This window comes from Protobothrops mucrosquamatus, unplaced genomic scaffold (assembly GCF_001527695.2).
Source record: "Protobothrops mucrosquamatus isolate PMUCROS unplaced genomic scaffold, P.Mucros_1.0 scaffold336, whole genome shotgun sequence".
In the NCBI taxonomy this organism is placed as follows: domain Eukaryota; kingdom Metazoa; phylum Chordata; class Lepidosauria; order Squamata; family Viperidae; genus Protobothrops; species Protobothrops mucrosquamatus.
The window spans coordinates 674,055-688,601 of NW_015386674.1; the positions used below are offsets into that span (position 1 = coordinate 674,055).

Here is a 14,547-nt window from a genome sequence, read left to right on the forward strand (position 1 = left end):
TCCATACTTTCGGCTCCCAAGGAAGGAGTTGAAATTTTTCTCCTTACAGATAACTGATTTGTTTGAATTATTAATCATGATTTTGACTATTTTTATTATTTATTTTATTTTAATTTTTTATCATTATCTATCTTGATCATTCTATGGATAGAAACATTGATGCCAATTGCAATAACATCATCCTTATTTATGTTATCTTACCTGCATATCTTTTGTATTATCTGCCGTATTATGAATATAGCTGTTCCCGAACGTATTATAATAAGATTTTCTATACTATCTTAAACAATGTGAAATATAGCTTACCACATTCCTTCTAAAAAGGAATGCCAGACCTAATTGAATGCCTTAGTGGTAATGTCTTTTTGAGATAATTCATCTCCAGAAGAACCAAAGGCTTTCTAAGATAAAAAGCAAAAGAGGTTCATATGAAATATGCCCCCAAGTGGCAGCGTATACAAAGCAGCCATCATGATCTTGAGATTCTATATAAATCTCTCATGCAAGAATTGGTCTGTTAACAGCTACTTAAATGCTGTTCTCCAGGCAAAACATGCCAAACTCCTTTGCCCAGTTCTTTCCTGCATATATGCTCTGGACCTTGAGGCTTTGTTTGAGTGGTGGCTTAGAGCAGCGGTTCTCAACCTATGGGTCGCGACCCCATTTGGGGTCGATCGACCATTTCACGGGGGTCGCCAAGCAAGGCTGTCCGCCATTTTTTTTCCACCATTTTTTTCCCTTTTCCGGCGGGTGCCTTACCTCCCTTGGGCTGGGGCAGCTGGTGGTCGGCCTGCTCCGTCTCTGCCGCTTGCCAGCTATGCCTCGGCCGGCGCAGGGGGTGGAACCACGCATGCGCGGCGCTCCCGGGCAGGGAAAGTCCTCGACTTATGACCGGTTGGGTAGTCCTCGAATTACGACCGGTTTAGTCCTCGACTTACGACCGGTTTAGTCCTCGACTTACGACCGGTTGGGGGTCGCGGCATTAAAAAGGTTGAGAACCACTGGCTTAGAGGATGAGGGCTACAATAGAGGGGCATGCTACTGTGGACCCTCTTCCCTACGCAGAGGTCACTTTGCCCTCTTTCTGGGTATTCTTGATAAGGAAGAAAGAAGGAAGAAAGAAAGAAACAACGTGGCTCCCCTATCTGCAGCAATGCTATTATGAAAGGACTGATTCCTCCTTCTGAGCAAGACCCAGAGAAGGAATTGGGGATGGGTGAATGAGGGGAGCTCCCTACTGGCTGGTGGGAATGGCAGGGGAGGGTCCCTGTGAGTGTGTGCGATAGGGTGAATGAGGGTGAGTGAGAGTTCTGCGTGAATGTGTTCTATTGTATGTGAGTATATGGTAGTGTGTGGGAAGATGGTGGCTAGTGAGGGCACTGAGAACTGGTGAAACTTAGTGTCTCAGGGTGCCCAGCTTCCCCTCCTGGAAATGGTTGCTGAGGACGATGGGAGGTTCCCAGTCTCTGATTTGGGGTTTTTTGGTTTTGGGGATGGGGCTGTCATTGGGAGGATGGAGGTGGTATTATGGTAGTAATGGGCCTTGCAAATGTAATGTATAATGGGAGATGAGGAGCAGGCTACCTTTGGAGAACATGGAATTGTTGCCATACACCAGTTTTGTGTTCAAGTTTCTTGATCTCTACCCAGTATCCTGTTAGCAGACTTTCAGTAGCCCTGGCCTCTAGCTGCTACTACAGAATGCCAGATTAATCTGCAATAAGGTATCCCTCATCAGTGATTTAATTGTTGATGAGAAGTAAGTCTTTTGTACGTACCACTAAATCTAGCTGGGTCTGGTAAGGGGTAATCCTTTTGGAAATATGCCAAGCAGGAGTTGGGTGTGGCATCAGCTGAAACTCTGGGCCAGTGGGTCTGGTGATTGTCTTCTGAGAATCCCTACAGCTTTCAGGGATGTTGCAGCACAGATCATTCGATATTAAATCCTGTTCATTAAGCTGGACTCTGGGCATCAATTGGGATTGTTGCTGTTGTACCAGCCTCCCTACTGCATAATTAACTTCCCTGCAGAAACTCCTTGATTCCATTCTGGATTGCACCACATTGGCCGTGGGCCCATCCCAGGTAATTCAGAGCCCATCGCTGGACAGTGGTCACGCTCCATATCTGGTGTTTCTGTTGGAGCAGTGGGTATGTGATCTGAAACTGGGGGAGTTCTTGGTTCTCCCTCTTCATGCTTAGCCCTGGATTGTTCTAGTGCCATTATACACTATAGGGAGATGGACCCATTAAATCAGGTTCTAGGACTATGTCATCTGTGGTTGTGGATGGGGTGATACTGCCCTAGACAAACGTGGTGTACAATCTGGGGCTTCTCCTAGACCAGACATGTCAAACTCACGACATCACGTGACGTTGCGCAACGGATCAGGACTGTTTTGCCATTGCCGGCAATGGGGTGGGCGTGGCTTCTGCATGACATGTCTGGCCCGTGGGCGGCAGTTTGACACCCCTGTCCTAGACTCACAACTTCACTCCTGAGCAGATGGCAGTCATATTAGGAGGGCCTTTGCACAGCTTTGTGTTGTGTACCAGTTGCACCATTTCCTGTTTTGGAAGGGTCTGGTGACAGTAATTTCTCCTCTAGTTATCTTCACATTGGACTATTACACAGAGCTACTTTAGAGGAGTATCCATAAGCATCAACTGGTGCAGAATATAGTAGTGCAGGTAAATTATGTGTGCTCTGTAAATTGCATTGGCTGCCAGTCTGCTTCCAGGTGCAATTCAAGGTGCTGGTTTTAATCTTTAAAATTCTTGAGGGTACATAATCAGACTGTCTGAGGGGCTGTCTCTCTCCAATTATGTCAGCCCATCCCATTAAAACTGGCAGAGAAGGCATGTTATGGGTACCAGGAGCCATTTATGGGTTCCATGAAGTGGGCCTTCTCCACAGTGGTGCCTGCCCTATAGAACATTTTCATCCTCCAAATTAGGTTAGTTTCTTTCCAGTTATCATTTTGGATGTCCCTCAAGACCTGGTTATGTTACCAGGTCTAAGTGTCCCAGGGAACTGCAAACATTCCTACATGATTCCATTGTGGGATCTTTTTATTCTCTCTGTGTAGCTTTCTATATTTAAAATTTCTAATAGTGTTTTTCAATTTTAATATGACTTTTTATATTTTAATAATTATTGTTTTAATGATTCTCACATGCCACCTAGAGTCACTTCTTGTGAGATGGGTAACCATATAAATATGGCAAATAAATAAAAACATTAGCATATGTCTCAATAAAAACCATCCGGAAATAGAACATAGAATAACAGGGCTGGAAGGGACCTTGGAGATCTTTGAGTCCAACCCTCTACTTGAGCAGGAGACTTTCCACCATTTCAGACAAATGGTTGTCCAATCTCTTCTTAAAAACCTCCAGTTATGGAGCATTCACAATTTCTGGAGGCAAGCCATTCCACTGAGTAATATCAGACAAGACTGGAATTACTAAGCCTGTTGCTATATTTCTGTTGTTGTTTTAAGTTTTCAGCATAGTCTAGCTAAATTTTAGGGAAAGAAAATATTCTACTCATATATAATCAACAATGTGTCTTAATCTTACAATGTATTTCTTTTCACAAACATAATGTGTTCCATCATTATGTTTGTGCAGAGCAAAGATCAACTGGACAAGCAATCATCATCCTGGAAAAACTAACACTACCTCCCTGTATTATAGAGTGAAAGGATTCGCTCAGATCTATTTGTCCTTGAACTACCAGAAACCTGATTCCTTATACTGTTTTGAACAAATAATACCAGGCTTGGAAATAGAATCTTGGAAGTTCTAGGTCAGTGTTTCTCAACCTTGACAATTTTAAGGCATGTGGACTTCAACTCCCAGAATTGGAGTTGGCTGTGGAATTCTGGGAGTTGAAGTCCACATGCCTTAAAATTGTCAAGGTTGAGAAACACTGTCTAGGTTCAGGTCTTCCTGAAAACCCAAAATACCAGCTCCCTTACTACTCAACAGTTTCTGATCCACAGAGGAAAAGAAAACAAAAGAGAAATTACTCACTTGTAACTGCTGTACTTTCTGATGTCTCTCCCCTTTTCCCACCTAGAGGGACAAATGCATATGCAACCAGAAGCCTCTTCCCATCAAAAAACTGTTGTGGGTGCCTCCTAAATACAGGACTGATGTGCATGGTGAGCCACAATTGTAAGTAATCAAACAAAGATTGCAGAGTTGCTAAAAAACCTTTTGTAAACTGCAACTTAGAATCAATTTTTCTGGATAGTTTTCTGAGACCAATGGAAAGACATGGCAACGAACATCTGGGGAAAGGACTCAGAATTGATTGAGATTATCTTAAAGAACATCAGCTACAAGTGAAGAAGCTTTTCTTCTTCAAGATGTCCTGTCCATTCCTAATGGGATGCAGGAAATAAGAAAAGCAATCTCTCTTCCAAAATGGCAATTTCATGGGCAAACTTAATGAAAAAGACAGCATATGACCGAACTTTACAACTATATTAAAAAGGTAATACAGAATGGCAGAATAAGGTAATAAGGGAAAGGCAGAAGATAGAGATTATTGCAGTCTTTCAGTGGCACATCCTAAAATCTAAATATTGAATTCTTTCCAGGAATGAAGGACTAAGATTTCCATAGCTGAGAAGGGATTGTCATCTCCAGAGGTTTCTGTTGCATTGCTTGCTTGTTTGGGGAGTTGTTCTTGGGTAATAAATTTACAATTCTTCCATAATGCAGAGTCATAACTACCTTTTTTCACAGCTGAACTTTGCAACCTAACATTTTAATTTCATTCTGTTTTATCTTAGGACCGCTAAAATATTAATTATAATTTTCTGTGCAGAATGCATCAAATTAACCTAACATCCATACCTGTCAATCTAAATTATTTTTTCCTGAGATATTCAACATTATGTCAGAAAAAACTGTTAACTAGTATAATTTCACACTCCTTTTTTTTTAAATCTTACATGCCATTTTTAAAAAATATTCATGTTACCATATATAATCTCATCTTGAAATCACTCTAAAGCTATACTTTTATAACTGATTAGTCTTTTTTGCAGTCACATAATGATTACTTACAGAATAGCTTATGATTCTTGAATTAGAATAGGCATACTATCCATCCTAAACTTACCTGAAGGCTCAAATAAATTTATAAGTCTTGTTTGTCCCTGTTAAAATGATATTTGGTATACTTATGTTTTAGGAATTCTGAAGCATTTTGTTTGTACTAAAGTCATAGTAATAAGGAAGACAATTAGTTGGACGAACTCTATAGATTCACTGCACAGAATTATTTTGGGGGCTGATGTTCAGTGATCATGTCATAACTGTTATGCTATCAATTCACCAAGTGAAGGCAATGTAAGCCAAGTATCAACTGCAGAGTTTACACATACAATAGAGGGATCAAAAACTCAATGCCGCATCTTCATTTTCTTTGGCAGTTCTGTCTTTCAAGTCCCAAACTTGTTATAGAAACCAAGGGAAACTGTTGTTATACCTAAATGCTCTCACTTCTGACCTCTAGAACTATTGCTGTGAAGAAAAAAGCCTGGTGACTGAGTACAGTGAGGTGTTCTGAAAGGCCTGGCTAAATTCTGATTCTTCAACTACAAATGCACAGCTAATCATCTTGCGCAAGGAAGAAAGGCAAATGTTCTAGGATTTAGGATTCAGGGTTTATTGGAAACATGTGAGAAGAGCGAATAGGTTTTGCTTGTGGTATCTGACGGGGATCTAAGGGACAAAAATAAACAAAGCAAAATCTTACACCATCTTAAAAATTGAATAGATATATAGTAAAATCATATGGGTACCACTGAAAAAGAAATTCCAATGGATTTAATCGAGTACTTTTTGGAAAATTGGATTTAGCATACGGTATTGCTGTCCAGATATGTGATTGTGATACTACTGACAACTTGTGTTTAAGATGTGCGTAATACACTGGATTTTGGATTATGAAATCTTTTAAGATGCCACAGGCTGGTCACTAGTAAAATTATTCATAAGGGGAGGAAAATCTTGCTGGTATGATTATTGTTTTTTTTTCATGCCTTCTAAGGTAGCAAGTTGAAGAAGGAATAGAACCTTAAAATACCTGAAGTATTGTGGATGAGATGGAACTATGGAAATTAGGCTCAATGAATAAAATAAAAATCTGAATTAGCTTAAAAGCTCCCTTTCCCAACAGGAACTTTCCATTAAACTACAGTAGTCACGGAAAATTCATTTGCCATTAAGCTAGAGGGCTTAGAGAACTATTTAGTGACTACTGAAACTAGCATGGTAGACAACAGAGGCAGGAATTGAATAATGAGCGTGATTAAAAGCAGAGATAATGGAAGAGGGAAGGAACAGAGAATAAGAGAGTAATTGATGAGAAAGCCTAATGCAGACAAAAGGACAACAGAATCATGGACTGGAGAGAAAGATGTGCCTGTACAGTACTTAATGTAGCAATGAGGAAAGTCACCGTGTGGGCTTCAGGTTGAAAGAGTAGAAAAGAAAAGTGTGTGTAAGACTAGATGGACACATAAAATTGGCAGCTTGCTACTTTGAGGAGCCCAGGGGAAGGGAACTGGAGGCAGCGAGCGCATAGAACCAGGAGTCCAGGCTGCAGTACATACACTGAGATTATTCCCTCGCGGTCGCGCCTTCCTCCTCTGTCGCAGCCATACAAGACGGTGCACACAGAAACGGGAAAGAAAGAGAGAGAAGGAAATAAATATAAAAGCATAGGGAGGTATAGGACCAAGGGGAAGGGAGGAGAAACTAGAATATAATACTGTAAAGGGATGGGGGGGGAGTGTAAGGAAAGAATAGTCACGTTAATGTCATATTTATGCATAAAACCAGTCTAGCCCAGTGCTGAAAGCTCATCTCCTCCTTTGATTACTTCAACCAAAACTGACAAAGTTAGACAACACCACAAAGGGACAGGCAGTCTCAGAAGGGATGAGTTGAGTAAGGCTGAGCTGAGCAGAGCAGCAGAGATAATAGCAAGGCCCCATATCTTCCCCCAAACATGCCGCAACAAGCCCCAGCCATTGGAACCGTCAGCCACTGTTAAAAGCTGCAACATTATGCACAAACCAAACACGGACAAATACTCCAGCCCATAGTTTTTGAATTTTCCTATTTCTTCTATTGTAGTGTCTCCAGTCCAACCCAAGGGAAGCAGATTCTTGCTTCAGAAACTACAGAAAAATCTGTAAGTAGGGTTTGGTCAGTGGAAAAAAGAAGAACATTTATAAAATTAGAAACAGAAAGATGTTGAAAAATTAAAGATAGGAAATCCATTGCCTATATGCTGTTTGAATTTGAAATATTATTTGTATCCTGTCAAAATATTGATAGGCTGATGAAAGAGCTACTGTTTGGTGGAAGGAACTAATAAGTAAAATATGAATGATTATATTGCCTGGTTTATCTAGTAGGCAAGGTTGGCAGAGTCTGCTCCCACGGGAGTTTTTTGGGTGATCCAATTCTTGAATTGTCTCTAAAGCAGGGGCACCCAACCCCAGGTCTGTGGACCGGTACCGGGCCGCGGCATGCCAGCAACCAGGCCACACAAACAAGCAAAGCCCCATCCGCGGGATGCAGGCAGCACACAAAACCACGCCCCCTCCAGTCCGTGGAAAAACTCTCTCTCCACATAACCAGTCCCTGGTGCCCAAAAGGTTGAGGATCTCTGCTCTAAAGAACAGAAAAGCTGTTTTATCTGTTAGAACTGGATAAGTAACCATTTTCCTTTGAAAGGTTATACAAAGTAGCACTTGCATAACCCTCTCCTCCAAAAAGGAGAAATAAAGATACATACACATTTGCATGTATGTATGGATAGATATATAGATGCAGATTTGAATACTATTATTATAGGATAATTTGAGAAAAAAGACTTGCCATGGTGGAGAAAGACTATATGATCAAGTAATCTAGTGATTGTTGAACATGCTGTTTGACCAAGACAGCCTTTTACTGTACAAGCATGAGGTGAGGGTGATATAGAATAGGGAGTTAAGAAAGTCTTCTTCCAGATGGTCACAAACTGAGAAAATAGCAAATGGGTGCTTTTATTTTCTTCATTGGTAGCTGCATTTTAATTAATCACCCTTATTTTTTCTGCTGCTGTTGTCAGTTTGACCGGTAGTAGTACCCTCATAAATATCTCTGCTAAGTGGATTTTTCAGAATGCTTTATTTTGCATATCTAAAGCAGTAAAATAGGAGGCATCTAGAAACTTTCAGAGAGATGAATTAAACTTCCCTGAGCTGGAAACTCTTACACTGTGTGTAGGAAGACTTGAAGCTCATCTTGAACTTTATGGTGATTACAGCAACAAAATTAAAGATACCTGCCCCTGTCATAGAAAGTATTAAGATGGCATCATCCCAACAAGCCAAAGATAAAATGATACTTTAGAGCAAATTAAGACTGTTAAAAGAGTGTAGCCTCCCGTGGGCATATCTGTAGTTTCTATTCTATTCTATTCTATTCTATTCTATTCTATTCTATTCTATTCTATCCTGCCCATTGTCTCTGGGCAATTCTTAAAGAAATATTTCTGTTGTAAAACTTCCTAATATAGTTTGAATTATTTCAAAGTCCTACAAGAATGAAGCGATTAAGAACACGTGCAAGGGCTTCTTGAATTTTTCCAGCCTCTACTATTTTTCTGAGGTTGAAATAGTGAAAGACGTATTTGGAAAGTATCTACCTAACCTGTTGGATTTTATTTCAGAGGGCACTGAAGTAAGTCCAGCTTCAAACTGTACATGCAATGTGATTAGTGTCTTCAGTGGAACATTTCAAAAGCTACTCTATTTGGAACAGAAAAGTAATGTAGGACTATTCATGCATTTCTGTGAGGAGAATGTATAAATGCAGTAATTAAAGGTACTCCCTGGGGTAAAGGTTGAAGTAAATGATTTAAATAAGATAATAAAAGAATCTAAAATTGTATTCATTTGATAAGAATCAGTCCTTTCAAGATAGTTTTTGTATGGACATTGTTTACAAAGTGTCAATTCAACAGAACTACATGAGTCAACCCTAAATTATATACTGGATAAGCATTTACCAGCAGTAACTATTTAACTATGTAATTTTCTTTACTTCTTACAAAAAACCCAAAGAACAAATAGCAACAGCAAAAATTTTATAGCAATGTCCAGGATTCATCTCACCCAGACAAAAAAATAGGGCTGTCGTGGAGTTCTTATGGTTTATTGAAGCTGTGACATAAGAGAAAAGGCAACCCTACCAAATGATCAAGAATTCTAATGACAGCATAGGGCAAGTAAAATATGTGCATGCATATAGTATTAAGGAAACAAAATTACCAAATTTGGGAAGATCAAATACAGGCAGTGTGGCGGTGTGGTAGTTATCACATTTCTTAGAAATACTATGACTTGTCTGAGATGACTTGTCTGATCCTTACTTTGAGCTGTCACTGTGAAACATTTAGCAGATTCATCTTCTGTCCCCTTAATGCTCTCTGTCTCTGAGCTCTGGTGATCTGAAGCAAAGCTCATGCAAAAGGGTAAAGGAGAATCAATACCATTTGCTGCCTTCCCTATAAACAGGACCCATTGTTTTGCACCATAGTTCCCATGATTAGACGTATAAAGCAACACTTTCATCTAGGAACTGGTTAGACTACTCTTCAATCAGACTACATTGCAGGCATTATTAATCCAGTACCAGCACTGAATCAAAGCATTAAGATTTTCTCCTGTATTTTCTTAATATGCATCATTATTATTGATGAGGTACCCTTTACTGAGAATACTGAAAACCAAATGCTATTCTAAATTAAAATGCAGTTTGCCCAAGGTAGCTTTCTTTTGTCAGAGATCATCATGGTGGGGACCTTTACCAGTCTAGTACAAAACAAAGCCAACTGCAGGAGTGGGAAAACAATGAAACAAATGCATGCCATTGTGACACAAACTCCTTTCCTTTAGAATCTGTGTTGTGATGTCACAAGCACATATGTAAAAAGAAGAGCTTGCATGACAACACTATGACACTCATTTTGTCATTCTGAAGGCTATGGAATTTTGTGAACACTTTTAGACATATCAGATGGACTGGGAAATGATTCCTATTACATTCAGCCAATGTCAATGACTACTGCAGAATGACTAGAGACTGCTTGATTGCAACACATCAAGTTGGTAAAGACTGTTAATACGATCATTATGTTTGTACTATAAAGGCAAGGCCACTGTTTTGTAGTTAGGTTGCCATAGCTGAAGTTTTCACCAAATTCCGACTCTTGAGATATTTGCAAATTAAGATGTAGTCCCTCCTGCCGGAAGCAAGAAGTATAGTTGTGCAAGAAATGTTGCAGATGGTACACTTACTTTGAGCAATTTCTTCAAATAACAGTATGCCCAAGCTCTCACTTGCACACATATACACAGAAACATAAAGATGCTTAGCCTGTTGGTAAAACAGTAAATGCTTCTACATAGCAGAGCATGCTAAGAGCGACTGCTGCTTGGCACATGCTTAGCAAAAGAGCCCCCACACTTAAGCTCGTCGTTTCATCCTCCCCACCCTCAATCTAGCACAACACTGATTGCTGAGATTGCATCAGAACCTATAAAATTTGCTACTATAACACATGCTGCATGCCAGATTAGGAAGAGAACATTGTTAGCTGAACAATAGCTGCTGAAGGTCAGAGCCTTTACTCTGATAGGAGCTGTGCTGTGGCAGGCCATATCCAGATAGCTTCTCAAACTTGATAGCTTTTTGACAGCTGTAGCTTTTTTCCTCCACTCGGCATTGAAGATGCAGAGAGAGGGGACATGACTAGCATAACAAAACAACCCTCTATAAACCAATAGAATAAAATAAATTTCTAGTTTGCTCACAGCACCATTAGAGTAGAATTTGTGCATCCAACTAAGGATGACAAAGGCAACAAAAAATGATTATTACTGAGGCATTAAATCTGGGTGAAACCATCATAGGACAGCCGTGCAGCAGGTATGTGAGCCAAGGGAAATGTAATTTGCAGTTCCTAGGTATTGTAGGATGCTCCATTGGACATTAGATAAAAGTAAAACAAGGCAGCCCACAAGGGCGCTTGTGAGAGAATGGGAGAAAGGAGTACTGGGAATGCTGTCTTGGCTCCTAAATGGAAGGCAGGACATAAGTCCAATAAATAAATAAATAAATAAATATCTAAACTCCTTTATTCTTCTTCTGACAGAGATTTGGCATTTTTTTTCACCTTGGATGAAAAATATCTCTTGAAGTAGGATTTGCTTATTTTGTTAAGTTAGTAATTTTTTTAAAAAATATTTAAGAAACACAGCTTGCCCCCATCATTTACTGTTTTAATTCTTGGCTGCAATATGAGCTTAGTTTGCTACTAGAGAACTTACACATGTGGTTTGGAGTAAATGTTATCTACTACTGGGCACTAGTTATTGATGCAAATTGAAAGCAATGTGTACCAATTTCTCAATGGTTGCCGATTGTTAATGCCTCATAATGATAGTTGAACAGGTAACAGTAGCTTGGAGTAGAGGCAGGGCAAAGTGTCTGCAGATCTATACCTCTCATCATGCTGTTCTCTTTGCCAAGACTGAGAATGCACATTCATTTCTGTCTCTGCTGGATTGCTTGGTCCTTTTACATTGATCACCAGCATAAGAATAGAAGGCTGTAAAACAATTCACGAACTTCCCTGCCTAAGGTGAAATCTTGGTTTATTGGAAGAGGAATAGAGTTGCAGGCAGTGGTAGCCAGGAATGCTGACTTTGTGATATTACTAGGAGTTATATTAGTTTTTCCATCATCCGTGAATAAATACATCAGAATAGAGTTAACTTTGCAATAGTGGTGAATATCTGTAGCTCGGGTGTAGGATAAGGGTGAAGATTCATTCTCAGAGCTTGTGGATTGGTTTCATTATCAGGCTAGGTAAATCTTCAGCAGAGTTTAGGGAGTGTCAGTGTTCTTCTGTTTATAAAGGCTTTATGTGGTCAGTAGGTCTTGTGATGGGTCAGGTGTGGGTGTGTCAAGTGAGGGTCTTGTGATGAGTCTTGTGATGGGTCAGGTGTGGGTGTATCAAGTGAGGGTCTTGTGATGGGTCAGGTGTGAGTCATCAGTGAGAGTCTTGTGATGGGGAGGTTACATCAGATGAGGGTCATCGGGAGGTGAAGTGCTGGTTGGGGGAGTTTGCATGGGTTGGTTGAGGGTTGGTGCTGTCTCTGGTTGGCTGTGCAGTTGATTTGGATTCTGAGGGGTTCATAGGCCGGTTGTAGGCTGGTCATTGTGTCTGTTGATGAAATTGCTTGTGGAGTGCCAGTGTGGCCAATGATTTTTGTATTGCTCCAGTCGAACTGGTTTTGTTTGATGTCAGGGTGGGTAGAGATTAAGGATTTGGGATTGTGGTGTTTGACTGCCAGGCTGGTGTTCATGGATCTTGGTTTTTAATTGATGTGATATTTCTCCCATGTAGAATTGGTTGCAATTGTTAAACTTGATTTTGTAGATTACATTGTTTCTTTTGTCCTTCTGTATCTTGTCTTTGGTTCTTCTGATACATGTAAAGCACACTTTCAACAATATTTTTAGAAGGATTTAGGCAGCAATATCACAAATCTTCTAGCTTAGGAGAAATAAGCATCTTGCATGAATTTAATGAGATCCAAATGAGAGGTAGAATCCAAGAAGTAGTGTCAAGAGACATCTTCAATCACAGATGGAAAAGACCGACCTATACCTGCCCCTCAACCTTGTCAGTATGCAGCCTATGACTAAGTGGGATTGGAGAGTCCTAAAGGATAATAGATGCTGTGATCTGCAATAGGCAGTGTTTTTCATGTACCCCTTTCTAAATGGATAAATGTATTATTATTTTAAAAAATTCTGAAGAACTTTTTTTTAAATTTTATATTTATGTTATGACATCATCTCTTTTTCAAATGTAATTTAAATGAAATATCACATTGAAAAGTAACCTTATCCTTTCTGGATATAAGTAATAAATGATCTTAATTGTCTTTTGGAAAACACTTGCTGGAATGTGTTTCCATTTCATGTCTGATGTAAAAGCAAAGCGTTCACAGCATGATAATTCCTGGAAAGATTGTGCGGTCCTTATCTGAAGAACAGGACAGGAAGGTTGGGAAACATTCTTTCATTTTGCATCAGTACAGGCCCTAGCATCACTGTCTCCTTAAGTGAGTGAATACTTGTCAAACAGAATGACAACCTTAGAAACAAGAGGATGCTGAGATGAGGAAGTTACCATAGCTTCTCAAGTTCAAACAGGATGCAAATTTAAAAAAGAAAACCCTCACCTGGTTTTCAGCAGGCAATCGTGGCATGGAGGCAGCTCTTCCGTGGCCCTCCATGGGTAAGTACTGATCACTATCTGAGTAGCCATCTTTTGCCATCTCTCGCATCTCTACAGACTTAATTAGACAAGGAGGATGTTAGGATCAGAAGAAACTAATAGAAGAAATGCTGTTCTTTTTAACAGCTGAGGAATTGGGAGAATAAATTAATAAACTGCAAAGCTGAAGAGATACTGCAATATTTAAAAAAATTACTTAGCTGTTGCTAAATATTTTAAGTGCTTTTTCTAGCACAGCAGACTTCATTGTTCTCCAGCTCGTCAGAAGAAATGAACATTTGTTTCAATACATGCATCTCTATGTCCCAAGGAATTTTAAAGACAAAATTAAACACTGAGATATTCTTGGAGCTCCCAGAATATAGCAGTACCTTATTGGTACAAGAAAAATTATCTCCAAAGTGCTTCAACACTGGAATATATATGAGCAATACAGGTACTCTCTCTATATTCTGTTGATACGATGACATTTGGAAAAGCCCTTAGACTAGATGGGATAATCATCGAGCCTGGTATAAAAAAAATTAAGAAGTATGTTCTGTACATCTGGGGATATTTTAGGTGTTTTTTTTCAAAAATAAAGTGCTGCCAGGGTTATATGTGAAGCTTACATCACGTGAAATTATGAAATCTGTTATGGATCCTACCAATGTACTTCAGCTGGTATCTATGTCAAAAGTTGTTGCTAAGATTTTGCAGCTACATTTGTGAAATTTCAGTAGTTATTACTTGCAATAACTCATCCTGCATAATCTGGTTATATGAAGTGCATCAAGTTGCACATAATATATGGCTTCCATTTGATATAATAGCTTTGTACGCAGATAACATTTATCTACCTATACTGCTGGCTTCTTTGGATGTGAAAAAGCTTTTCATATGGGTCAAATCAAATTTATATCTAAGTTTAGATTTCCTATATAATTTATTTCTTTTACTATAATTTACTATCTTAATCTATCCTCATATTAACTGCTAACCCGGTTATTTTATTAGTGGTTAAAATGCACCATGGAATTCATTAGGAATGTTCTAATAAAAGAGAATATTTGTAGGTTTGGGTTCAAATGAGGGGTCCTTGGTGCCCTCTGAGCTTGATTGTTTCTAGGACTAGAACCGATGATGTTACCTAGTTTAAATTATGAAATGCCTGC

The 14,547-nt window shown here is 39.4% G+C and overlaps 1 protein-coding gene across 1 annotated transcript in view; it reads right to left on the minus strand.

Annotated features, from left to right (window-relative positions):
* CACNA1A (calcium voltage-gated channel subunit alpha1 A) overlaps positions 1-14,547 on the minus strand; it is a 181,525-nt gene that overhangs the window by 17,533 nt on the left and 149,445 nt on the right. Inside the window, exons 41-42 of the mRNA XM_029284026.1 lie at positions 13,338-13,451; positions 6,636-6,671 (exon numbers count right to left, since the gene is read on the minus strand). Coding sequence (XP_029139859.1) covers positions 6,636-6,671; positions 13,338-13,451 — 150 coding nt within the window. The remainder of the gene's footprint in view (positions 1-6,635; positions 6,672-13,337; positions 13,452-14,547) is intronic.